Raw genomic sequence first — 25,088 nt, 5'->3', positions numbered from 1 at the left:
CGTGGCACTGGTCTGTCTAGTGCATATATGCAGCGCTATATTTAACACCGAGCCCCATCACCTTGACCGACACTTGATTTCTGCAGCAAATAAAACCTCAGATCCCGTTGCAACTCGGCATCAAAGCGAATCACATTTGCTGCAGAGTGGATCCTCTCGAAGCAAAAAATCTATGCAGCAGCCAGTCGGGCCATTGCAGGATGAATTTTTTGTGTTGTTTCTGATCGAGTTCCTCACCAGAGCCACTAGGCAGACGCTGATTCACGTGTAGCATGCCCAAAGGTATTCTTAGGCTCTGGTTTTTTTTTTCATGTATCTGCCTGCTTTGACTCCTCTCTTCTCTTTTTTATATTTCCGCTATTTTTATTATACAAAGGCGTCCAATTCAGCCCAAAGTTCCCTCACCTTTTTTCGTTCTATGCTGTGGACATAGTTGTTTCGCTTCCCCCTTGGCGCGTACCCTCCCTCTCTCTTTTCCTTCTTGGCCGCCTTGATTTTTTCTTGCACAAGGGCGGTGCTCTTCTGCCTCTCGTTATATTTCTGCTCTCCTTTCCGCTTCCAACTGCCATCGGGCCAGCACCCAGTTTGCCCGCCTTAGGGATAAGCACGAGAAAAAGACGCAGCGCTCGACTCTGCTCTCCCCAAATATCTTTCCATCTTCTCTCGTAAAGCTCCAAAGTTTTATATTTATTCCTTACTTTGGACCTGCCTGTCCCCTCTTTTTTCCCTATTATATCGTATTTCCCTCCCCACCGTATATTTTCCAGTCACTCATTCCCAGCCAGCGATGGCGGCAAACGACAAAAAGCGCACGATGGACATGGCTGCCGAGGGCTACGGCGGGTGCAGGCAGCAGCAGCAGCAGCACCCGTGCTTCTGGGGGGTGCTGCACGGCGAGAGCCTGAACTTTGCCTTCTTTTCGGCGACGCTGAGCGATTTCCTGGGCCCTGAGAAAACATCGTCGCTACTGAACCAGTCGCTTTTTGACTACATTCACCCCGACGAAGTAAATCGGGCACGTAGCGATTTGGTCGACACGTTCATTTCAAAGTCATTCACGGGCTCAAGCATAAGGTAGGGAATACCGTTTTATTTGGGTTGCCGAAAAAGCCGGCTTTATGCGCTTAATCGAATGGAACGGGGCATGTTTCCTTATCCCCCTCCCCTTCCCTTCTGTGTTTGGCTTGTCTGCAATATGTGGGATTGCGCAAAATTTTCAAAGGACGCTTGTCCTCCCCCCCCTTGTTGTCCTTTGGCGTGCTGATAACACAAGCCCGCCCGCGATTGCAAATTTGCCCACAAGAAGCGCCAGCCTTGCCCTATTTTTAGTTGCCATGAGAGGTGCCAATTGTTTGCCTCCTACTGGACCAGGCAGGCTGCGCCCTATTTGCTGCTCTGGCACTCTTCCGTCCAACAAGCGCGCGCCATCCCACTGCTTGATCGGCAAATAATAGTCCCAGACCAGCAACTCCATAAATGGAGTCTGGAAGAGATGGCCATTGTTGCCTATACGGCTCGCACAACAATCACAAACAGCTGAGTTCATAATCTCGATGCAAGCTGTAGGTGCCGCCTGCGCAGACTCGACCTGGACAAAGTTGGCTTCTCGCAGGTATTCCGCCGCGCCTCCGAATCCCAGATCATGCACCAGACACGGCCCGCAAAGCATCTGCATGAATCGTTTGAGCGCAAGCTCTCGCTGCCCATCATCCCCGACATTGCAAAATTGCGCGGCATGCGGGAACCAGCTGCCCACGTATCATCGCCGCAGCAGCAGCAAGCACAGGCGCAACCACAGCAAACCCCGGCTCCGCCAAAGCGGTTAAGGACAATCCTCGAGGACGTGCAAGGCAACACCACCCCGTCCTCCGCAGACAGCGTCTGGGATTCACTGGACGCTGACAGCGAATACCTGGTTGCCAACATTGCGCTATATCTTGTATCGAAGCGCTTGTCGATCGTGATCGTCCACTATGAGGATGCGGCACCACAGAATGACGCCCTGGTACCGCTCACATATCCGTTTGAAATAGCGGCTGCTTCTGGAACAGCACTGCCAGTAATACCACCAGCCGCTATAACAGCAGCAGCAGCAGCGACAGCGACAGCGACAGCGACAGCAGCAGCAGCAACAGTGGCAACGGAGCCACCAGCAACATGCGGCCCCACACCAGCATCACTCTCCCCAGCAACACCATGTGAATGCGTATCCAACATGTCCTCGCTCTTAGATGCCCATCGAATCCGGCACCTGCTCAGCCAGATCCACAAGCTGGACACAATCGAAGCGGCCCGCACAAAGCTGCAAATGACAACAGCTAGCCAAAACGCCATGCTGTTGGTGGGAAAAACGGAGGGCTGTTTGGCATCCCGCCACGCCCAGATCTATGCGATCGACAGCGAACGCCTGCTGTGCGCATTTCCAGAGGAAGGATACAGTAGGATTTTCGGCGAGTCCCCTGTCGAAGCCACAAAGGCCTGGCGCAACCTTGCAGTCTTTGCAAAAGGATGGCAGTGGTGGGCGACGTCTCAGCAGCAGCATCCTGGGGCTGCTACAGCACCCACACGTCGCCAATACGGATCCTGTCAGAGTGGAGCTCCGGATAAAGCCCAAGGCCCACACCGACAGCACGTCGTCTCCCGCGCTCGATGTGGACTCCATCATGTTTCCGCTGGGGGCGCCTGCTGTTTGTTTGTCCAGCAGATGCGGGGCGACCAGATTGCAGTCGAGTCAAGCAACGCCAGCGTGACCGGTGGCGAGGATGGTACAAGCGTGCTTTCCAGCTACAACCTATCCACACCGCCCAACGACGAGCTTAAGCGGCCGCATGCTGCTGTTCCTGCCGACACCGCCAATGCCCACCCTTATCGGGACTACTCGATTGCCAGCTCAGCCCATACCAGCGGGCGCAGCACCGCACGGCCATCCCCATCGTACTCGATGATGCCGCACGCCAGCCCCCCGATGGCCGCGGTCAGCAGTGCAGCAAATGGGATGCCAATACAGCCAGTCTCTTCTTCGGCCGTAGCAATCTCCGAGGCCCGCCCATTCTCGCTGCCACGTGCCCCCGCATCGATCGTCGCCAATCTGCCCGCACGTCCCGCATTCACACTGACGCCCCCAGAATCGGTTCCGCCACGCCGGCAATCCTCGTATACATTGCCGCCACAAAAAAACTTTGAGGAGCGCCGGTTCTCGTATCCAATACAGGCTCTCAACGGCGACCGCCGCCCACCGCCAGCAGGCTCGGCGCTTGGCAGTATGGCCCATGGCGCTGGGGCTGGGTGCTGGGGCTAAAGGCAGCCCGGGAATGCTGCCGAGCCCAGGCACGCGCACACTTGATATGCGCCAGCGCATGGGGGCCGCTGCTGCAGCCGGGTCGTTTCGGATGGGCATTGCTGCCAAGGGCATCGGCGCTGGCACTTCGAACCAGCCCACACCCTCAGCCTCGCCGCTTGGCACGATTTCTCAGCAGCATACACCAGTGGCCATGTCGCCTGCACCTATGAGTTCAGCGGGACACGCGGGGTATGTGCAGGTCAACGTCTACCCACCACCACAGGCATCCGCCCAGCAGGACTCTGGTGAGATGTGGCAGCAGCAGCAGCAACAGCAACAGCAACAACAGCAACAGCCTAGTGCGCACAACAGCAGCGCCATGGTGACAGGAGTTCCTGCACAGCAAGTAGCTTGTTCAGCACTACCCGCCGCAGATGCAAGGCCCGACCGAATCGCTCGATCAATGGCTCGCCACATCCGCACTTTTTGCACGTAATCGCCCCGCAGCAGCAGCAGTTCCATCGGTCGCCCACGGGCTCAGTTATTGCCTCGCCAAGCATAGCCGGGCCGTACGTGCACCGCATAGACGAGCGGCATATCGTCATGGGCCGGCCCAACGAACCCGAGAAGAAGCTGTGCAAGAGCTGTGGGACCGACTCGAGCCCCGAGTGGCGCAAGGGACCGACAGGGCCATAAAACGTAAGTATTATGAAGTTCGACACACAGGGCCCGATCGATCGCAGGCGCTGCTCCCAGTCTGAGCCAGCTTGTGATGCCGGCGATCGATCACGGAATCCATTTTGTTCCACATGACCTGCGCATGCATTGTGATTGCTGATTGGCTGGCTTAAAATTGCTTTCTGTAGGCTCTGTAATGCATGTGGGCTGCGCTATGCCCGCTCGATCAACCGCGCAAACAAGAAGCAGGCTGCTGGATAGCGCGTTCGAGTAAATGTCTATTGTGCCTATCCATCCTGTTGCCTCGCATGTACTGTTTCCTCCACTCTCCATCATACCCTGCATACCTTATCTTTCCAGTAAAATTTATTTTTTATTCGCATTTATTACCGCAATATCAAAAGAAAAACATGCGTTGCTCCCTCTCCCTCTTATTTTCATCCTTCAGCCTGCCTCTTCTTTTACATACATATTGACCTGACAGCACACTGTCCCTATTAGCAATACCTCTTTCCTCTACTTATTCGCTACAATGTATTCAGTATCCGTCTTTTCCATCCATTATTCCACACATGGCGTGCGCTTGATACTAGCATTGTGATAGCCTGTGCGTGCAGCCCACTTCCAGATATATTTCTATAGTCACTGGTATCCTCAGTGCACGGCCTTAGGCCAGATATATGTAAAGTCGAGGATCATCGAGCGACCGCTGCAAGTACTCGCGGTCGATAAGCTTCCCGATCCCCTCCTTGATATTCTTCGACGACGGCAGGAACCGCGGCGAGAGCTGCACAATCGTCTCGTTGACAAGGTTCTCATGCATCATCTGCTTTCGGTCCTTCATTATGCGCACGATGGCAGCCTCAATCAGCAACTGTCGCTCCTGGCTGATCTTGGCCTGGGACGCTGCCTTCTCGCGGTCAGACTCCATGTGGTTGGTTGCAGCTACCAGAGGAATGCGGATGCGATACTGCGGTGCGCGGAAGTCGCTGTTGAACGCGAACGAGTCGGCGGGGCTGATATCGCGCGATTTGGGCGTTTTGTTCAGGATCTTGTACTTGGCACATGCCAGCGACTGCAGCTGCCGGGAAAGCTGCTCGCTGGGGATGCCTGTCTGCTGCTGGATTTGCTCAGTAGTCAGAGCATCGCTGGTGTCTGCGAAAAGCATCAATATCAGCATCTGGTAAGTCGACACATTGAGCTCGTGTGTGCGACTGCCAAAATGCACCTTGATATCGGCATTGCCCATTGAATACTCCCATGTCAGGCGCCGGCCAGAATGGCGATCTAGGTAGAATTTTGGTGAACGGCATCGGTAGCCTGCGCCAGACGCTCGCTAGGCTACGACATGCAGCTCCTCTTTAGAGTCGGCGCCAGTGCTCCAGAGCGACGGCCAGAACGTCGGCGTCAGCACCGACACACCCATGTCAAACGATGTGTCGGCAAGCACATCCGCATCCTTGACTGCCTGAACAAGGTCAGCAGATAGCTGAATATCCTTGAACATGCCTTCGAGCTTTTGCGTAAACTGCGAGCCACACTCAACCTTGAGCTTCGACACAAGACTCTGCTCGGCATCATCCGACACGGTTCTGCCGAACAGAAGGACGTCTTGCCAGATGCAGCTTGTAGTAGTGCTCGAATGCGTCCTTGTTCTGCAGGAACCTGAACAGCAGCACAGAGCGCTCGAGAATGTGCTCAACTTCCTGCTCCGCTTTGCCCTTGAGCCCGCGTTTCAAACTGTCGTCAATAAACAGCGAGAGCTGCTCGGGTGAGCGCGCATTTCGGTTGATAGTCTCGATAAACGCATCGTTGACAGCATTGCGCATGGCCAAGTTGCTCGTAAAGGACTCGACCAGGAACTCTTCGTAGACATCATACAACTTCAACATGTCTTGCACCCACCGGATCGCTGTCGCTGTCCGCTCCGCCAGTCCGTGTCGCTCCTGCGGTCCTTTGCCCTTAGCTCCTGGCTTGGGCGCGTCATCCGCTGTTGCTAACGGTGCGTTGATGTGGTCGCCAAGGCTGACAATATGGCTATGCACTTTGTCCTGCAGCAGCTTGACGGCGCTGGGTACTTGAGAGTACAGGCAGTACAAAACAGCCAGCGACGCAATGCTGCGCTGCTCAAGCATCTGCACTAGCCCGGCGTTCTCAATGTCGAGCACTGCCTGGGCGTTGGCAGATATCAGCTCCTGCAGCACGGTCTCACGAAGCAGTGCGGTGGTCCCTGACGACAGGTAATCTGAGATGCGCTGCATCTCTGCGATCCATGTCCGATTGCGCTGCCTTCACGTACTCAGCCGTGCCCAGTTCGCTGATACGGATCCGCAGCCTGTTCCTTGTAAAACGACCTTGTGTCGGCCAACAGCAGTGGCTCAAACGTAGCCTTGTACACCGAGCGCGTTTGGTCCTTGTCCTGCAGCTCAACCAGCATGTTGGTGATGCCGCGCATCGTGCTCTTATTGATATGCTCGCCGCGCCGTTCGCGGGCAATCTGGCTCAGCAGGGTAGTGGTTGTGATCAGATCAAGACGGAACTCGGCTCCCTGAAAGACCTGGTCTCGGAACACATGCATCCCCATGTCGTAGACGCACGGCAAGCGGGCGTTGCTGACAAACACCTTGTCCACGTACATCAGCACGTCCTTAATCATTAGCATAGCCGTGACATGCTCGCTCCACAGCAACCGCACACTGGACAAGAACTGCTCAGAATTTGTCAGTGAGGGCTCGTCTCGCGCCTTGGCTGCATACTGCATAATGCCAGTCTCAACACACTCGCGTAGGTGTCTCTCGAGGACACCCTTGACGCCATCGTAGAGCATCTGCCCGTTTTTACTCAGCACCAGGCCGTATGCTGTCCGATACAGCTCTTCGAACGACAGCTTTGACGCATTATGCTTGTATATCTCGCCTATAGCCAAGGCCAGTTTTTCAAACTGCGTCTTTGGGTCGACTTGCGGTGTCTACTGGCACAGGTAAACGGTCGAGACTGTTAGCGAGGCCGAATTGCTTGGCAGCGAAAATATATACCTGCTAAGGTGGGCTGCGTAATGAGCGAAACTTACCAGGCGCCGTGCAGGCAGAATGCGGCCACCAGGTCGTCTGTTAGCAAATGACATTCGGTTCAGAGTGGTATTTAACTTTAAGAAGGGAGCAGGGTAGTGTACGAAGGAGAAAATGCGGAGAGCGCAGGCAAGCAGGGCCACGAAAGGGTGTGTGAAAGTGTGTGCCAAGAGAGCTGGGCTACTGCGATTCGGTGATGACGAAAAATGGATGTTTTTTGCGCTGGAGCTACGCAAAAGCGCATGTCTCGCCGAGCGCTGCCAGCCGCATTCCTCTCTTCTGCTCCAACCTGTTTTTCCCTGCTTCAATTTACGCGGCCCTCCTTTTAGGACATTTACTTCACCCAATGGACATAGAAGAAACCGAATCGTCGAGCCCATTCTCACTGCTCGAGCCGTCGCCTGAGGCCGAGTACGAAGCGCGCATTGCCAACATGGAAAACAGCGTTGCCAGGCACACGACAGAGTTCTTCAGCTGGCGACTGCTGGCCGAGCTGTCGGGGCAGCTGCCAGCGATAATAGAAAAGTTTGGCGCGATCACAGCAACGAGTATGCGCGACTGCGTTGCACTAGGTACCGAGCGGGGCGTGGTCGTCGTAGTCGACTACTTGGGTCGGATAAAGACAGTGCTGGGATCGCAGACCACAGACTACGGCGCAGCATCGGCAGTTGCGTTTTCATCTGACTACGATGCGCTAGTTGCTGGGTATTCGCATGGGTATGTTGTTTTGTGGGACCTGGCCAAGAGCACGACTACGTCGGTGACTCCGGCCACTCAGCACAGGCGATAAGGCCGCGGTCGGGCACCTGTTTGGCTCGGCAATAACGTACGTGCACTTCATTGGCATCAGCAAGCACAGATATGTCAGCTGCAGCGCAGCCGGGTATGTCTTTTACCACCATGTTGTGCGGCGCTTGCTCACGACCCTGAACACAACGCAGCTGTCAAGCCCTGACACGGACCCTGGGATCATATTTGAGGTTGCTGCATTGCCCTATGGCAGCCATACGTGCTTCACCGACGATATGGGGCTCGTGGCGATTCTGACCAGCGCCAGCTTGACAGTATGCAAGACACGGCACGGGGTCAAGCAGATGTATCGGCACCGGTATGCGCACGCCCCAGCGCAGGGCGGCATGAAGCGCTCGTTCGCCAAGCGGCCATTTGCAGGCAGTGCCTGCTGGCTGCCGGCACTGAAACTCAAGCATAGCGCAGCAACTGAGACCTCGTTCTCACACCCCATGCTTGCCTTCTCGTGGGGATCGAATATCACTGTTCTGGAATTGCGGAGCAACGAGAACGAGCGATGGACCCCTGATCTCGATGCCGGACCAGCGATCAAGCTCCGGAAGATCGTCGAGTGGACAGCAGTTGAGGACGTGGTGCTGTGTCGCTTTATCGACGCGGATTCGCTGCTGTTCATGACGCGCAGCCAGCGTGTTTTTGTCGTTGAGGTGCCGTCGGGCCAAGAGACAGAGGTATGCGCAACACAGCCCGGAGCCATTGTTGGCCAGCCGTGGGTTACACTGTCGACGGGGACGGAGGCCGAGCCGTCGTATGCGCAGATGGTGACGATGTTTAAACACCGCGTCTTTGCACTGTGCAATGCGTCGTCAGTTTACTCGGGCCGACTGCTGTCGTGGACTGAGCGGCTGGCGGACTTGGCTGAGCGCAGGCAATATATTACAGCAATCACTCTGGCGGTCGGTCTATATACCGGTCAGACTGGGCAGATTGTTGTTGGGCTGCCTCGAACTGGAGCAAATACAGAGTCGACGCAGCACACAGTAGTGGCTAACAAGCTGATCGAGATGATCCGTTCGGCGCTGAAGGACATGTTTGACAATGGCGGCAGTGACAGCAGCGTGCCTAGCCCTGCAATGCAGCGGGCACTGGGCGTTGCTTGTATTGAAGCGTGCTTGGTGACGAAAAACTCACGGCTTCTGTTTGGCGAAGTGTTCGATGCGTACTTGCTGTCGCCAGCATCAACCCAGATCTACTTGGAAACGCTGGAGCCGTTCATCCTGAGCGGGCGCGTCACGTATCTGCCACCTCAGATCCTTAACGCAATGATCGACAACTACAAGGCGTCGTCGCGGCTCGTTCAGCGCCTGGGAGAACTGCTGATGCAGCTGGAGCTGGCGCCTGGCGAATTCGATGTTGATCGTGTCCTGCAGAGTTGTCGCAAGTACCAGCTCTGGCGCACATTTGCGCGCGTCTGGCTCAGCCTAGGAGACCCTGTTGCACCAATCATCAGTATGGTCAGTGATACAGGAACCAGTGGATCGGTGAGCGAGTCCAGCAGTGCGATTCGCGAGATCCTTGCGGATGACACGCCCAGCATCGAGCATGAGGATGAAACACCAGCGACAGTCATGTTTGAGTACCTGGATATGGTCATCCGCGGGCGATACTACCCAGATGGGCAACGGATCAAACCGCAGGAGCTGGCAGAAACGTACAGCAGGAGCGTGGTTGAGCTTGTGTTTCCTCCAGTTGACTCTGTCCCCACTGCTTCAAGCATCAGCAAGACATACAGCGTGCTGCTCGCGTTGCTGCAGCTTGGCACCGAGCACTTGCTCATCATGCTCAAGCATGTGTTGGAAGACCCGTTCATTGGGTATATAAGCATCATCGTAAAGCCAGGCAATGCGAGCGGCAACAAGTCTAGTGACCGGTCATTGCGTCGTCCGAGCCAGGTCAAGTCCGTTCCGCAGATCATTGTCGACACGATGTTTGTCCTCACATCTACCGCTAATTCAGCGACAGGCGATGGCAGCGACGACTGCATACTCACAGCACGACAGATCGGGCTCTTGTCGAGCTTTGCCTTGACCCTGTATGTGACGCGGTACCCGCTCATTTTTTTGCCAGACAAGACCGTCTCCGAATGGGCACACATTCTGCTGCATCTTGATGACCCGTCGACCAGGGCTGAGCGCGAATATGCCTTTGAGCTACTGTTCAAGCTCAACCCCCCGCGATCATTCTCCGACTACATTGATCCAACTCGCAGTGCCGGATTCTACCGGGTGCTCGAGTATATATACCATACGTTGGAACAGTACGACAAGGCACTCGGCACTTATCTGGACCACAGCGACTACGCGTACCGGCGCGCCGTGTTCTCCGCCATGCGCGAGCTTGCTGACGGCGGCAAACCCAAGGCTGCGGCATGTGTGGCCAGTTTTGTCCTGGAGCATGCAGGCAGCCTTGGTTGCTGTCGATGCCGAGACGTTTGTTGATGCTGTCGAAAACGCCCCTTCGTTGGACCATGGCACAGTCATCCACCAGCTGGAGGACAACCAGGCAGCGCTGTTCGCCTATATGCGTGCGCTGCTTGACCCGACATCAACATCAGGCATGCTGCGCCAAGTCATCGACCAAGGCGTGGCAGCATCTGACGAGCGCGCCCCGCCCAACATTGGACTGGCTGAGGAGCAGAACATGGTTGTCTACCCGTTCCAGTCGCTGGTACCAAACAGCAGCCAGCCCGTCGCCAAGTTCCCACAAGAATACCACGAAAAATACCTGGAGCTTTTGTGCCAGTTCAATCCAGGACAGGTGCTGCAGTACTTGAAGCAGCATGCAGACGACAGCACAGAGCCGTTCCGACTGAGTTTTGTTCAGAAGGTCTGCGAGCGCTATGGAGCAATTGATGGACTGGTGTGGACGCTGCAACGCCTGGGCGATTTCTCTGGGGCTCTGGATGCGCTGCTGCTAGAAACAGACAAGGAAATGGAAGCAGTAAAGTCTGTTATTAGCACGGCTATTGACGCAGCAGCTACTATGTCCGGCGGCTCCTCTGACTCCCTAGCTGATGCCGACCGCGAGCGGCTGCAGGACCATCTTCATATCGCGGCACAGCGTGTAAGCAGCAGCATCCAGGTGTGCAAGGCGGTAGTCTCCAAGCTCGGCAAGGATGTTGCGGCGCAGTCAGAGCGTGAGCATCAAAAACAGATCGATAGTGGCCATATCGATACGAATGCGGCCAAGGTGCAGGCTGGGTACCAGGGCCAGGTGCGGTCCGAGCTGTGCGATCTCTGGCTGGTGCTACTGCGGCAGGTGCTCGGGTACCTGCACAGCACCAACCGGCTGCTGGACACCATGCCTGTGACAATGGCGCCGACGCTGGCACAGACGGCGTGGCAGCTTGTGCTGAAGCATCAGCGGTGGATGCTGCAGAACATCCTGGATGCGCTGATCTTTGTTGCATCGCCGGCATCGTCCCTCATCTCGCTGCGGTACATTGTGCAAGAGCTGATGGCGCCAGCCAAGGAAGACGCGGCGGTACTGCCCAAGCACGAGCCGATTTCGCCCACGCGCACACTGGATGTGGCTGAGATCAAGCATCTGCTGGCGGTAGCTGTCGGTGCATACAAGTCCGAGGCCCAGCTGATGGCACTGACCAACATTCTGGTCGACTATGACCTGTTTACACAGCTGGCTCGGCTGATCAAGGCCCAGAAGCAGGGCTGGCTGGTATCGCCTGATGACAAGAAACAGGCGGCATCCGGTACCGTTCGCGCCTTCGACCAGCCGGTATGCTGATGGCAAGCTTGCCTGCGAAAAGTGCCATAGGGAGCTGTTTGTCGACCGCCGGCAGCCGCGCGCTATGGCGGCACTGCAGGCGCAGATCGCGCAGTACTTTGACAAGAGCCCGTTGCACATTGTCGACTTGCAGGTCTTTGAGGACCCGAGCTCTCAATGGCAGTGGATAAAGCTGCGCAACGCTGCCACGGCCTACGACGAGATCGTTGTCCATACAAGCCAGCAGCAGAAGCGGCGGACAGCGAGCTTTGCGGCGGCAGCATTGCCCGGCGAGGACGACGCCAAGGCATTCGTGGCAGCTGTTTAGGTGCGGCCACGGGTACCATTGGCACTGCCTAGGGCGACAAGGCCAAGGTGCCAAGCAGCAGTGCCCCCCGGTGTCCGCAGTGCCGCCAAGACGACCACCACATGTAATAAAGACGGGTTTTCTTCATGTCAGCTTTTCAATATCTTCCCATTCCTGTGACCACGTGGCCAGCAGACCTTTGCGCCAAGCAAATCGTAGCGGATAGCGGACCAGAAATCTCGCTGCCCAGATGTGACCGGCAAGCACGTCGCATGAGAGTGCATTTAGGGCTGGTGGAAGGAGCACAGTGCTGCTAAAAAAAACCCCTCAGCTGGCCTAGGGCCAGTCAGGTGCCGCGACGTCACCGGGGTCCAATCAGGGACGTTTCTCCATTTCGCAGCCCGCCCTCGTCCCGGATCAGGGGCCGGTGCATTGATGAGGGCTGGCGCTCTTTTTGCTGACAAGCAGGCACTTGCAGGAAACCTTGCAAGCACGGTCTGCAGGAGAAGCCCCCACTGGACAGCAGCAGCAGCAGCAGCAGCAGCAACAGCAGCAGGACTGCTCTAGACCAGGGCGAAAAAGGCACCAAGCAGACTGTGGAGCGGCGGACTGAAATAGCTGGGCCTGGCAGCAGGGATCGGGGTCGACAGCCAGGCACCAAAATAGCATTGGCATCGCCGCCCACGCTGGGCATCGCGCCAGCTGATGCGAGAGCGAGTCTGGGGCGATATGCGGATTGGCTCCTGTGGCAACCCAGAAACACTATAGCAGCGGGCGGTTGGTGTGCGCGGGGCTCAGGGAGAAGTATAGAAGCAGCGGTGTCCGCCCCCCATCCCAGCGCTTCCTTTTCCTCAAATTTTTTATCCTTGTGTTTTATTTCGCTTCTCTCTTCATCTTTTTCCTTCTTATTTGGCAAGTGTTGTCAGGCTCTGCTTTTTTTTTTCTTTCGCGAACTACCAAAAAGACTACTTTAAATCTTAACCATGGAGGACGAGGTTGCCGCTGTAAGTACCAACCCCTTGCTCTGTTTCCACATCTGCGTGTGATTCTGCTGTCATCTGCGACTAATTCGCAGATGGGGGCCGGCCAGGACGAGGCATGCCTGTCTGCACGGCCAGCACCGCTGGGAGTGCCGTGTGCGTCTGTGCCCTCATCTTTTGAAATTCGCGCATCTGAGTTTGAATGCTGTGGTTTGCTAATCTGTTGTCCCCTCATCTGAACCCACCTGTAGCTTGTTATCGATAACGGCTCCGGCATGTGCAAGGCCGGTTTCGCCGGTGACGACGCCCCGCGCGCTGTAAGTATCCAGGACCGAAACATCAACCCGCACAGCGGTCCCGCATAATGATGCCAATATTTGCGCTTATTAAACAACCCCCCGCATCGAACACCCCTGTCTCTGCACGAAAAATTTTCCGCCATAGGTCTTCCCGTCCATTGTTGGTCGTCCCCGCCACCACGGCGTGATGGTCGGCATGGGCCAGAAGGATTCGTATGTCGGTGACGAGGCTCAGTCCAAGCGTGGTATTCTTACCCTCCGCTACCCCATCGAGCACGGTATCGTGACCAACTGGGACGACATGGAGAAGATCTGGCACCACACTTTCTACAACGAGCTCCGCGTCGCCCCTGAGGAGCACCCGGTCCTGCTGACTGAGGCCCCGCTCAACCCCAAGAGCAACCGCGAGAAGATGACCCAGATCATGTTTGAGACCTTCAACACCCCGGCCTTCTACGTCGCCATTCAGGCCGTCCTGTCGCTGTACGCCTCGGGCCGTACCACCGGTATCGTCCTCGACTCGGGTGATGGTGTCACCCACACTGTCCCCATCTACGAGGGTTACGCCCTGCCCCACGCCATCCTGCGTCTCGACCTGGCTGGCCGCGACCTCACCGACCACCTCGTCAAGATCCTCACCGAGCGCGGCTACTCGTTCACCACCACGCCGAGCGTCGAGATTGTCCGTGACATCAAGGAGAAGCTGTGCTACGTCGCCCTCGACTTCGAGCAGGAGATGAACACCTCGAGCACCTCCACCTCGCTCGAGAAGAGCTACGAGCTGCCCGACGGCCAGGTCATCACCATCGGCAACGAGCGCTTCCGCTGCCCCGAGGCCCTGTTCAAGCCCAACGACCTGGGCATGGAGGCTGCCGGTATCCACGAGACCACCTACAACTCGATCATGAAGTGCGACGTCGATATCCGTAAGGACCTCTACGGCAACATTGTCCTGTCGGGTGGTACCACCATGTACCCGGGTATCTCGGACCGCATGCAGAAGGAGATCACTGCCCTGGCCCCCTCGACCATGAAGATCAAGATCGTTGCTCCCCCCGAGCGCAAGTACTCGGTCTGGATCGGTGGATCCATTCTCGCCTCCCTGTCGACCTTCCAGCAGATGTGGGTCTCGAAGCAGGAGTACGACGAGTCTGGTCCCTCGATTGTCCACCGCAAGTGCTTCTAAGCTGCCGCACTCGAAAGAGGGCCTGCGTCTCTCCCCACCGCTGCTGACGCTCGCCTCTGCGCGGCTCTAGTGCGCGCGTGCGTAGGGTGTAGTGCTCGCAGCGGCGCTCTATCAGGTCCTTTTTGTCGTTTCCTATACTTTCTGAGCAATTGATTTCTTTGCAATCATCCCCCCGAATTATTTTATCCGATCAGGCGTCGAGCCGCGCCTGTGCCTTGAGCGCCAGCAGCCACCTCACGCGACAGGAGCCAAGCGACGATTATGTCGGACAGGCGACGTATTTTTGTTTCGTCTCAACTTTTGGCTGACGCTCATTTGAACAACAGCTTTTTACATACACAGTCGGGAATGCAGCGGATTTCTTTGGCCAAGCCGGCGATGCTGTCGCTTCTGCGCCCTGCCATTAAGGTAAAGCTACTAGATTCAGGCAAGCAGAGCCTGAAATTCCACCTACACACGTCGGCGGCGGCAGCAGCGGCTACGAATAGTACTAAACGTGCCTGTATATAGCAGCCTGCTCGCCCAGCAGCTCTTGCCATGGCTGCCTCGCGTAGCATTAGCAACAGCCGTGTCTCCACAGTGGTCAAGCGTGTCAGCTCTGGGTCGCCAGACGACGCCTCAGCACTCTCCAGCAACGGCGGCAGCAAGGCTGCTTCCAATAGTAGCACGCCAGGAACCGACACATCTGGCAGCCTGTTTAACCCGTCCGAGGGCTATCTGACAGAATCGCAGTGGTCGACGTCCTTCAGCGGCGTGGGCGCCGAGCCGTTCGACGCACGGATCGTCGATATTCTGATGTCGCCGATTGACGAGGCTGACATTGAGATCAAGCCCGACGGCCTGATCTACCTTCCCGAAATAAAGTACCGGCGGATCCTGAACCGGGCGTTTGGGCCAGGCGGGTGGGGACTGATTCCACGCGGCGCGCACTCGGTGTCGGGCCGCACGCTGTCGCGCGAGTACGCACTGGATATGCCTGGGCCGGTTCATCTCGCAGGCGCGTGGCGAGCAGGATTTCTTTGACGAAGGCGGCCTGGCCACTGCGACTGAGGGATGCAAGTCGAACGCGCTGATGCGGTGCTGCAAGGACCTGGGCATTGCGAGCGAGCTGTGGGACCCGGCGTTTGTTTCGCAGTTCAAGGCCAAGCACTGCGTCGAGGAGTGGGTGACGCACGCGACCAAGGGCAACAAGAAGCGCATGTGGCGCCTGGCCAGTCGCCAGTGGGAGTACCCGTGGGCCAAGAAATAGGATGTCCTCTTTGCACCAGCGCTTCAAAAATGCATGTGCGAAATAGAATGCGGCAGCCACCAACACATGCAGCTACATGAGACATGTTGAAGTAGATATATGAAGTTGATACTGGAGTTCTTGTGGAGAAAGACATGGAATCAACGATTTGTTCTACGAAGTAAAAAATTCTGGCGAGAGGACTCTTGCTTGCGTAGCGATATTCTTCCATTCTCCCGATATCCAAAAGAAACTGACACTTTTTACTGCTTGGAGGCAGAGTTGCGGGAAGCAGACGAGCGGCGGCGGCGGAGCTCCTCCTTGCGCTCGCGGTGCTCCTTCTGGCGCTGGGCCAGGAGCTTGGCGTACTCGGCGGCAGCCTCCTTGGACTTCTCCTGCTGGCGCTTCTTGAGGGTGACCAGGCGGCGCTTGTGCTGCAGGGTGCGGGGAGTGACCAGGCGCTGGATCTTGGGAGCCTTGGTGTACGGCTTCTTGTCAGCGTTCTTGGGCTGGATCTCACGGCGGATAACAAACTTGCGCACGTCGTCCTCCTTGGTAAGGTTGAACAGCTTGCGGATGTTGTTGGCACGCTTGGGGCCAAGGCGCTTGGGAACCGAGGCGTCGGTCAGGCCCGGGATCTCGGCCTCACCCTGCTTGACAATAGCGAGCGAGAGGACGGACAGGTCCGAACCGACGATGCAGCCACGCACCGACTTGCGGCGGCGCTCACCAGTGCGGCGCTGGCGGTAGCACGAGTGGCCCTTCGACAGGAGCAGGCGGACACGGCCCGGAGACAGGACACCCTGCTTCATGGGGAAACCCTGCTTGTCGTTTCCACCAGTGATGCGGAAAACGTAGCCCTTGAACTCATCACCGACCGAGTCGCCCGGGACCTCCGCCGAGATGCGCTTATCGAAGAAGACGCGGAGCTTGCGCTCGTCGTCGATCTCAATGGTCTTCTGGCAGCCGTTGGCCAGGTTCGCGATGTTCAACTATTTTCGAGAAGCATTCCAGAGAGCCGTGGTTAGTTTACAGGATTTGCCTATGCTGTTGCTTCTGCCAGATTGCCCTAATCTCCATGGGCACGCAACACAGACGGGGAGTACGCCAGCGCAGGACTAAACAGACAGGAGCGGAGCCTAGTAACGCCGAGTGCCTTTACACTGCACGATCCAGAGCCGCCATGTGGTAGCGCTGGGCACCGTCGCCGCAGCGCTCATTCGAATTTCGCATTCGAGCCTAAATGCTCCTCTCTAAAAATTTTCTCCTTCCTTCCGGCTCCGTCCATCTGGTCGATCCCGCTCCTGTCTGTACCGCCCCGATTCTGCATCCATCCCGCCGGTCGCTTGCATTTTTTTCGATGGATACATGCCTTCATGGTCTGTAAGATGCGCTGATAAATTCGTCGCGGGGTGAAAGAAGGAACGGCCGTCAGCTGCGATGGACATCCAATTTTCGCCTCACCCAGCATTGCTGCACGAAACAGCTACTGGCAATTTCGCATTTTTCGAGCTGCAGTGGGCTGATCGCCTAATTCTCCCGCGATTAAATGTGATTTATTGTTGATTGGACGACAACGACGACGACACTGAAGGCGAGCTGCTGGTCAGGCTTGTGATGCGCCGTGCCAACCGCCGGGCGCCGCTGTTGTTGTGCGCACTGCTGCTGCCGTTGCTGCCGCTGCCTGCCTGTTTCTCGCTGGGGCTGTGTATTGAGGGCGTCCAGGTATTTTTGGGTTAGCGGTGTGAGCTTGCTGCTCGCCCCAGCGCGGCGGTCGTCTGGCTGAACTACCGGGTGCTGGCGGCGGCTTGGAGGTGGCAGCGGCGGCCTGGTGTACTTGGGTAGCCTGCCGTTGCCACTGCTATCCGAGACTGCATCGTTGATGCAAGAGACCAAACTGGTAATGCGCGATGACGACACCACCGAGGTCATTGATGCAGAGGGAGACGGTGTACGCCTTGGGATGTGCTCTGTCTCCTCATATCCCTCAACATCAAACAGCCTGATCCCACTGACAAGCTCGGACAGAGAATTTGAGCGCTGTGTGTCGTCTGGCGATGGCTCGATATCTGTATCCCGAGTCAGCAGGTTGGCACCACTATGACTAGGCGCGCCTTTCATGCGCAGATACCGCCGCGTTAACGGCTGTGTCGGCGGTTTGCTTTTGACATAGTGAATGATCTCGCGGGTCTGGGAGACGTGTGCCTTAATCAACCGATTTTGTTCCTCCAGCAGCGACCGGATATGCCGCTGCTCTTCCAGAAGATCATCCAAGCTCGACGCTGACGTCTCTGGCTCAGAGATAGTCCGAACAGCTCGTGCACCGGCCGGTGGATGGGATGGTGGTCCGCTGCGACAGCGACTGGAGCACCTCGGTAATGGGCTCAGTATTACTGTAGGTTGGTGAGGCTAGGGCTGCTGGTGGCACTGTGCTGGTTGAACCGCTGACCGGCATTCCAAACTGTAGGCATGCCCGTCTGAGCGCACCGATCACGTCTGTGTTTCTAGCATCAGGCACTGAGAAATCTGAGCGCCAGCACGATGCTTGCTGGCTCAAATGTGCTTGGACTGATGCCAACCTCGCAGACAGCCGTGACTGTGGGCCAACACGACGAACTTGCTTATGCCTTACCAGTGCTGATGTCCAGTCCTGTGATGGCCTGATCCACACAACATGTAGGGATTCTGGCGCACCAAGCTCCAGGTACGCATCCCGCACAGGCCTATAGGCGTCGTTGCCACTCCCAGACAGCGCCCATGCATGGCAGGGCCGAGTGCTGTTTGGTGTCCCAAACTGCGCTGTGAATTTTCCGTCTGGCTCTTCCTTCAACCAGCCGAACGGGTGCTGCACCAGCCTATTGCGAAGCTGGCCGAGCATCGATGACAGGCTGCCAAGATTTATCGGCAACGGTGCTGGTGTGATTGACACGCAGAGGTCTAGCTCAGCATTGACAAACTCGAGGCCAAGTGTTCCGCCCTGCGTTCCCTGGAACCAGCATGATATAGAGTTTGTCCGATTTGGCTTCAGTATTTCGGAATATACCATGTCTCGCGACTGACCACAATAGAGTGGAACCACAATGTCTGAGTCGCATGCCGCTGTTGGCACCAGCAAACCACTGCCACTGCGAACCCCACGATCCAGCCGGTTCAGGTACACCGACCCGTCATCCTCGCAGTACCCAAGTAAAAAAGATGCCAGCCTGACTTCCCTGCTGCTATTTGGTTGAATTTGTTCGCTGCTGCTCTGCAATTGCCTGGCAAGACCATTGGATACAGAGACTGCCGGCGCATTCCCGCCAGCGCTGCTAATGCGCATACTTTCAGGAACTTTCACTGCTGCTGCTGCTGCTCTCGGGCCCGCAGCGTGCTTCCGCACCCAAAGTGTGTCGCGAGCTGTCGCTGTTCCGTGGACGCTGCTGCCGAGGCAAATATACTGTTGGGCCCTCGGTCATGGTTTCATTAAGTGCAAATTGGATAATTATCTAGCTATCAACAAAAATGAAAAGTAAAAATAAACAAAAATTTGTGCGTGGGCAAAGCAAAAGTGGAAATCATTCAGACTGCACTTTGTCACACGGTCTTCCAATACTGGCAATGATCGAGACCCGTTGTTCTTGGTAAAAGTATCCAAAATTCATGCTAGTATTAGATCTCTAGAGGTATGCGCCAATGACTGCGGCGGCACCAGCAAGTGCGGCCGAGAAGACGGCCTGGCTCGAGGCACCGCTGGCATCAGGGGCAGCGACCTTGGTCTCCTTGGCGTCGTCCTTCTTGCTGGACTTGGACGGGGACTTGCCCTCGCTCTTCTTGTCCGAATCATGTGCTTTCTTGTCGCCCTTCTTGTCGGTATCGTGGCTCTTGGGCTTGTCGTCCTGAGCGGCAGCCAGCGCAGCGAAAACAATAGTGGCAACAATGGCAAGCTGAGCAGCCTTCATATTCGAGATTGGATATGTAGAGTCAAGGAGTTGGCCGAAAAATAGATATAGGAGGTATAAGGGAAAGGGGGGAACTAGGAAGAAAGGGAGAGGATGATACGAAATTGCTCTATTCGAGATATTTCGAATGCTTCGGCTAGGGTTTGTGGACATGTCGGGTTTTATAACAAGACATGGTTTACTGCATGGCTTTACTTGCTCTGCCAAACAGATCAGGATCGTTCTGCTACCGTCCATTAAGGATGTGGATATCGCAATTTTTGCCCGCACAGCATCACCCGCACCCCGCTCGCAGCAGAGTCACAGCCATGACGCTGTGGGGGAACAACACATTGGATATGTCCCCATATATAGTCTCAATATTGGCTGAGTACCAAGCATTCACACGAAGAAAGAGCCACATACTCTCGGTAATTAATACCTGTGGAGTGTTTTCCTATTGGGTCACTGGATATATTAGCACAGCAACGACGATGCCCATTGTTTCAGATACTGGAAATATATTTTGTCAACATAATCGCTGGAGGAGGAGGGCAGTAATGTATAGCGCTGGAATAGGATGAAAGTATGAGAGAGAAGCGTGGGCATGTTTTCTTTATTTTTTAGAACTGGACGGCTGCAAGGAAGGCTGCAGAGACAACCAGCGCAATCATGGCGCTTCCGCTCTTCGAGGCGGAATTCGACCCAGAAGCAGCAGCAGCGGATGCTGTGCGGCCGTCTTTGCTGCCAGAAGCACTAGACTCACCCGAAGCCGAGAACAGTGTCAGAGTAGCCTGGCCGGTCGGGGTAGCGAGTGATGCGGGGGAGGAGGCATGGGCAAGCTCAGAGACGGTGGTGCGGGGAACAGCGCCAGAGACAGCAGCAACAGACTCGGCAACCTTAGGCTCAACGGCCTTGGCCTCCCCCTTGGTCTCAGGCTTGGACTCGACGGTGACGACAGCAGCCGAGGCAGTGGCGGCAATGACGAGAGTGCAGATCGAGAACTTCATTGTAAATCAAAGAGTTTGCGCGCTTGCGAGTAATGCCAAAGGTAGGAGGAAGGAATGCTGGGGTGGGTTGCAATGGGATGTTTCCTGCGAATGCCAGGAGAACACCTTCCGTTTTATGCGGTCCTGTCCGATGAGGACAGAGGGGGAATCTGAAGACCGGCTGAGAAAGCAAGTAGCAGCCAATATGATCCTGCTTTTTCTGCGCAACGTTGCCGGCCAAACCGTTTTCAAGCGGCATTTTTCCTCACATGGTACCCCCTCTCCCTCTACGATGCTACGGCCCTTGGACCTGTGTAAGTGCTGATGACGTCGTGCGCAAAACAATAACAAGAACGGCCTGCACCTGTGTCCCTGAGTCGGAAATTGGCATGTCTGGCGGTTTGGGGTAGGCAATCGTGATTAGCTTCTCTGATCCATACTTGGCTCCATGGCCACCACAGTGTCATGTGTGGACATGCTGGGCGAGAGTAATTACGCAGGCATATTCCGCCTCCCCTCTACTTTACCCTTGTTGTTCAAAAATTTTTGGTTAAAAGAAAAACATGGATTCGAGCAGCCTCAAGTTAGCACAGAGCTTCGTAAAGGATGCACAGAAGGCGTCCAAGGGCGGATGGTTCTCCAAGCCCGAATGGGACCTGGCTGCCCAGTACTGGGACAAGGCAGCGACCGCGTTCAAGGCTGGTCGGCACTTTGAGCAGGCTGCTGACTGCTACTCCAAAGCCAGCGCTGCCTACGTCCAGATCAACACTGTCTACATGGCAGCCAAGTGCTGCGAGAATGCCGGCATCTTTGGCCGAACAGCAGCTGAAAGATTCGGCCAAGGCGATTGAATATTACACTCGGGCGAGCGACCTATTCTTGTCGCATGGCTCCTCACCAGACAAGGCTGCCGAGTTGATGGAGAAAGGCTGCCAAGGCGTGTGAGAGTGTGGACACCGAGAAGGCGATCCAGCTACACTACAACGCATTGTCGATATACGAAAACGAGGACCGCGGACGTTTTGGCCGTCGAGACCTTCCGCAAGACCACCGGCTACCTAATCGATCAGTCACGGCTCAACGAAGCGATTGAGGTGCAGCGGCGGCTCGTTGCCATCTGCGAGCAGACCAATAATCAGGCAGAGCTGAACAAGTGCTACTTGGGCATTATCATCATTACGCTCGCTTTTGGCGACGAGGTTGAAGCTGGAAAGTGCATGAATGAGTTTGTGCAGGATGACATTTTTATGCGCTCACGCGAGGCATACGTTGCTGACGGGCTGATGCAGGCATTCAGTGCTGGCGACGAGGAGGCCTTACAAACGTGCATTGAGGACCAGACGCTGTCATTCTTGGACGGGAAGTGTTGGCCGCCTGGCCAAGAGAATCCGTATCCCTGGGGCTCGGCGCATTGCCAAGAAACAGCCAGCACCTCCTCTACCTCCCCAGGCTAACCCTCCAGCGCAATCCCAGACCCCAGGCAGCATCCCACCTCCAACACCCGCAGCTCCAGTAGCCGAGCTGGATGATGACGATGACGACTTGCTGTAAGCAACATACTTAGTAGTCTTGTTGTTCTATGTTGAGTATGATTTTACCAATTGATGGAACATTATCCAATGTATATGGTGCATGTAGGAGGTGGTAATACCATATGCATATCTTATTCACAGTGACTCAGTAATGCAGGATGAAGTAAAGCATGATATGCCCCTACCCTGGATCTGCCTTATGAGTATTGCAGAATGACTGCTGCAATCGATGAGAGCATTAGTAGTATATACATTTTTAGTGCTTGGATAGGGACTTTCTGCCTTCTATTAAGGATTATAGGAAGCGTCTTTTGACTGTGCTGGATTCCTATTAAAAAGCCGAGTCAAAATCAGACCGAGGGTCCACCGAGTATCAACGCACTAAAAATCTCCTTGCAGTGCGTATTCTGTAGCAGGTATCCATTCTGTTCCTATAATGCAATTAATGCAAATGCAAATGGTAGTGCTTATGCAAAGTGGCAGCATGCATAATGGAAATATATGATGCATTAATGCTTATAGAGCTGCAAGTGATGTTGATATGTCTGTTTCATCCACTCCCCTATATGACTGCCTACAGCCACAGGATAACACCGACTCACATCCACTAAATATTGCTGGCATGCCTATGCCACCATAGGGATATTGATAGGCTTGTCTAGCCAGCAGCGAGCCGCGGCCACAAATGAGCCCAACTCAGCTCGCAGATCTGATCATGGGATTAGCACAACCAGATCAGTGGTTTTTGTGGTCAACTGCTGCAAACAACAGCTGTATTCTTCTCCTCGCCTTTCTTCTTTGCAGCTTAATGCTTCTTTCTTTTTTCGAACTACACACATTAAGCAGCTTCATTTGCACTTAGCACATGTCAGCCTCAGACAACGAACAGACCTCTGTGTCAAATGCGGCCTCCCTAGGAGAGAATGCACCCCAAAGCAGTAGCGCTGCTGCCGCAGCCCCTGCAGACTCGACAAGCCAGCAGACCATCCGGCACATCAGCAAGCAACACGGGCGCAACGGAGGCATCAACAGCACCAGCAGCAGAGAACAGCAACGCCGCAGTCTCGACACCCAGCAGCGCAGCAGCAGCAGCAGATGTGCCAGGATCGACGCCCAAGCCAGCGACCCCCGTGCCAAAGCCCAAGAAAAAGTCGGCTGGCAGCACGCTAAGCAGCAGCGCAAAGCGCATTCAGAAGGAGCTGGCCGAGATCAGCCTGGACCCGCCCAGCAACTGCAGCGCGGGACCAAAGGGCGACAACCTGTACGAATGGGTTTCGACGATTGTTGGACCGGGAGAGTCACCGTATGCCGGCGGCGTGTTCTTCCTGGACATCCACTTCCCGACAGACTACCCGTTCAAGCCGCCCAAGATTATTTTCCGGACGCGCATCTACCACTGCAATATCAACAGCCAGGGACAGATCTGCCTGGACATCCTGAAGGACAATTGGTCACCAGCGCTGACGATCTCCAAGGTGCTGTTATCGATTTGCTCGCTACTGACGGATCCTAACCCGCACGATCCGCTGGTGCACAGCATCGCGCAGCAGCTGCTGACAAACCGCAAGGAGCACGATGCGACAGCCAAGGAGTGGACCAAGCGCTATGCGTGTTGCTAGAGTGTAAACAAGCGTTCTATTAAAAATTTTCGTTGCTCTAAATAGCTCCCGAGAAAAGTGTTAAAAGTACAGAGATAGGTTTGGGATCTCACATAGTGCCAGACATGATGCTGACGCGCACCAGCTTGAGAGCGATGATGCTCAGCACTGACGCCCCAGCCAGAGAGCAATAGGTCCAAAGCCGGCTGTGTCTGCCGCGCTCGAGCTCGCTAGCAATCCTACGCGTGAACCTTTCATGATCTGCCATCTCGTCCTTTTGCGCATACTCGATCTCGAGCACCAGGCAGCGGTGATCTGACGCTTCAAAGTCCCTATTCTCCATCCAGTGCTTGGTGATTCCTGAGCTGGCGCACAAATGCCCAGTCGGCTTTGGCAGTCATGAAGCCGGCGTGGTTCGATATGGTGATGTCCTTGCAGATGTCGAAGGGATCAAACCAGCCAGGGTTGATCGCGGTGCGTAGTATCTGGCTCGAGAACTGCAGGATTCTCAGGCAGGCTCTGCTCTTCTAGGCAGCGGTTGATGGGGCCGTCGCTGTGATACCACGAAAGAATGTTCTTGAGCCACCATTCGGGCTCGGTCATGCCGATCGTACGCCAGCGGTACCAGTCGCACGCGTACTTTGGTGATAGGCGCGCCAGCGAATGCGCAAATGTGTTGAAGTCGCCAAACACCAGCTGGTGTGGCAGTGGGCCAGCATGTTGCTGGCTGTCATGCATCAGGTCGCTGAGCTGACCGACACGCCCGATGATACCAGAGAAGCACTCAAAGTGCGCGCTGTACGCCAGAATGCTCGGTCGTCTGGGAACAAGCACTTCCGCTGCAAGTGTAAAGCGTCGACCACGGCGGGGTTCCCCAAGGACAGCACCATCGCGATCCCAGTTATACGGCTGATGCTCGTGGTCGATAACACGCAGCTTCATATCGTACTTGGAGTAGATGGCGTTGCCGTGGATTCCGCCGCCCTGCTGGCCCTCGTCCCTAGCCGGGCTTTCGAGCTCTTGGAACTCGACAACCATGGTGCCGTTGAGCTTGAGGCGCTCAGCGATTATCTGTGCATGGTTGCCGCCGCCACTGCGCTTATTGCCGATGTCGATCTCCTGCAGGCAGACGATGTCGGCATCCAGGTGCTCAAGTATATTCACGACCTTGTCAAGCTGGTAGCCGCGTTCAATGTTCCATTGGATGACCCGCAGCGGTGCGGGGATCACTACTGCTTCATCCGAGGGCCTCTCTTGTCACGGTAATCATATGTCAGCAGTTCGCCAGGTAGTGCCAGCTCCATTGTCTTGTTCTGCGTTGAAATGTGCTGGAAGAGTAAGGAAAATGTCAACGCTGGGGCAAAAACCGGGATGTCATTGCGAGCTAGTAAACAGAAAAGCCAGCAACAGCGCCGACCAGTCGGACAATCTGCTTGCTGGCCAGCGGAGCGGGTTCAGCAAAGCCGCGAGACGAGAAATGATCCCACGAGATTGCT

At 55.7% G+C, this 25,088-nt stretch overlaps 12 protein-coding genes across 12 annotated transcripts; 6 read left to right on the top strand and 6 right to left on the bottom strand.

The window, feature by feature from the left end:
* Positions 1-331: 331 nt before the first annotated feature.
* DL89DRAFT_319425 (uncharacterized protein) lies at positions 332-4,193 on the top strand. Its single transcript, XM_040891129.1, has 9 exons — positions 332-1,074; positions 1,567-2,022; positions 2,052-2,198; positions 2,260-2,341; positions 2,384-2,461; positions 2,496-2,687; positions 2,720-3,260; positions 3,301-3,671; positions 3,722-4,193. The coding sequence occupies exons 1-9, from the start codon at positions 788-790 to the stop codon at positions 3,974-3,976; spliced, it is 2,409 nt and encodes an 802-aa protein (XP_040746887.1). The 5' UTR covers positions 332-787; the 3' UTR covers positions 3,977-4,193.
* A 190-nt stretch (positions 4,194-4,383) lies between these two features.
* DL89DRAFT_263702 (cullin-3) lies at positions 4,384-7,151 on the bottom strand. Its single transcript, XM_040885950.1, is given in 7 exon segments — positions 4,384-5,213; positions 5,267-5,278; positions 5,304-5,525; positions 5,560-6,219; positions 6,254-6,293; positions 6,313-6,926; positions 7,029-7,151. The coding sequence occupies 7 exon segments, from the start codon at positions 7,080-7,082 to the stop codon at positions 4,626-4,628; spliced, it is 2,190 nt and encodes a 729-aa protein (XP_040746886.1). The 5' UTR covers positions 7,083-7,151; the 3' UTR covers positions 4,384-4,625.
* A 221-nt stretch (positions 7,152-7,372) lies between these two features.
* DL89DRAFT_289410 (uncharacterized protein) lies at positions 7,373-11,991 on the top strand (the record flags this gene model as incomplete). The annotated part of the gene is made up of 5 exons (XM_040889955.1): positions 7,373-7,786; positions 7,818-10,205; positions 10,234-11,547; positions 11,585-11,869; positions 11,917-11,991. 5 exons carry the CDS (start codon positions 7,373-7,375, stop codon positions 11,989-11,991), a joined length of 4,476 nt encoding a protein of 1,491 aa, XP_040746885.1.
* Positions 11,992-13,566: 1,575 nt separating this feature from the next.
* On the top strand, positions 13,567-14,328 carry DL89DRAFT_219936 (Actin/actin-like protein; the record flags this gene model as incomplete). The annotated part of the gene is made up of 1 exon (XM_040884425.1): positions 13,567-14,328. The coding sequence occupies one exon, from the start codon at positions 13,567-13,569 to the stop codon at positions 14,326-14,328; it is 762 nt and encodes a 253-aa protein (XP_040746884.1).
* Positions 14,329-14,865: 537 nt separating this feature from the next.
* DL89DRAFT_273535 (mitochondrial genome maintenance MGM101) lies at positions 14,866-15,577 on the top strand (the record flags this gene model as incomplete). Its single annotated transcript, XM_040889075.1, has 2 exons — positions 14,866-15,263; positions 15,289-15,577. The coding sequence occupies 2 exons, from the start codon at positions 14,866-14,868 to the stop codon at positions 15,575-15,577; spliced, it is 687 nt and encodes a 228-aa protein (XP_040746883.1).
* A 65-nt stretch (positions 15,578-15,642) lies between these two features.
* On the bottom strand, positions 15,643-16,934 carry DL89DRAFT_276961 (ribosomal protein S6e; the record flags this gene model as incomplete). Its single annotated transcript, XM_040889407.1, has 2 exons — positions 15,643-16,548; positions 16,929-16,934. 2 exons carry the CDS (start codon positions 16,932-16,934, stop codon positions 15,820-15,822), a joined length of 735 nt encoding a protein of 244 aa, XP_040746882.1. The 3' UTR covers positions 15,643-15,819.
* A 162-nt stretch (positions 16,935-17,096) lies between these two features.
* On the bottom strand, positions 17,097-19,084 carry DL89DRAFT_263699 (uncharacterized protein). The gene is made up of 4 exons (XM_040885949.1): positions 18,888-19,084; positions 17,928-18,838; positions 17,348-17,851; positions 17,097-17,244 (listed from the first exon to the last, which is right to left on the bottom strand). The coding sequence occupies exons 1-4, from the start codon at positions 19,009-19,011 to the stop codon at positions 17,113-17,115; spliced, it is 1,671 nt and encodes a 556-aa protein (XP_040746881.1). The 5' UTR covers positions 19,012-19,084; the 3' UTR covers positions 17,097-17,112.
* DL89DRAFT_263698 (uncharacterized protein) lies at positions 19,065-19,613 on the bottom strand. Its single transcript, XM_040885948.1, has one exon. The coding sequence runs from the start codon at positions 19,492-19,494 to the stop codon at positions 19,213-19,215; it is 282 nt and encodes a 93-aa protein (XP_040746880.1). The 5' UTR covers positions 19,495-19,613; the 3' UTR covers positions 19,065-19,212.
* Positions 19,614-19,986: 373 nt separating this feature from the next.
* DL89DRAFT_263697 (uncharacterized protein) lies at positions 19,987-20,550 on the bottom strand. Its single transcript, XM_040885947.1, has one exon. It carries the CDS (start codon positions 20,481-20,483, stop codon positions 20,097-20,099), a length of 387 nt encoding a protein of 128 aa, XP_040746879.1. The 5' UTR covers positions 20,484-20,550; the 3' UTR covers positions 19,987-20,096.
* A 360-nt stretch (positions 20,551-20,910) lies between these two features.
* Positions 20,911-22,131, top strand: DL89DRAFT_263696 (TPR-like protein; the record flags this gene model as incomplete). The annotated part of the gene is given in 6 exon segments (XM_040885946.1): positions 20,911-20,924; positions 21,040-21,232; positions 21,285-21,401; positions 21,427-21,452; positions 21,472-21,807; positions 21,827-22,131. The coding sequence occupies 6 exon segments, from the start codon at positions 20,911-20,913 to the stop codon at positions 22,011-22,013; spliced, it is 873 nt and encodes a 290-aa protein (XP_040746878.1). The 3' UTR covers positions 22,014-22,131.
* A 665-nt stretch (positions 22,132-22,796) lies between these two features.
* On the top strand, positions 22,797-23,627 carry DL89DRAFT_263695 (uncharacterized protein). Its single transcript, XM_040885945.1, has 2 exons — positions 22,797-22,932; positions 22,994-23,627. Exons 1-2 carry the CDS (start codon positions 22,860-22,862, stop codon positions 23,611-23,613), a joined length of 693 nt encoding a protein of 230 aa, XP_040746877.1. The 5' UTR covers positions 22,797-22,859; the 3' UTR covers positions 23,614-23,627.
* On the bottom strand, positions 23,618-24,975 carry DL89DRAFT_263694 (uncharacterized protein). The gene is made up of 7 exons (XM_040885944.1): positions 24,854-24,975; positions 24,802-24,824; positions 24,523-24,768; positions 24,453-24,501; positions 24,155-24,431; positions 23,967-24,081; positions 23,618-23,941 (listed from the first exon to the last, which is right to left on the bottom strand). The coding sequence occupies exons 1-7, from the start codon at positions 24,894-24,896 to the stop codon at positions 23,702-23,704; spliced, it is 993 nt and encodes a 330-aa protein (XP_040746876.1). The 5' UTR covers positions 24,897-24,975; the 3' UTR covers positions 23,618-23,701.
* Positions 24,976-25,088: the final 113 nt, after the last annotated feature.

This window comes from Linderina pennispora, assembly GCF_002104995.1.
Source record: "Linderina pennispora strain ATCC 12442 chromosome Unknown DL89scaffold_1, whole genome shotgun sequence".
Lineage (NCBI taxonomy): Eukaryota > Fungi > Kickxellomycota > Kickxellomycetes > Kickxellales > Kickxellaceae > Linderina > Linderina pennispora.
The sequence above is the reverse complement of the archived record's forward strand: the minus strand, read 5'-3'. Positions and strand labels throughout refer to the sequence as shown.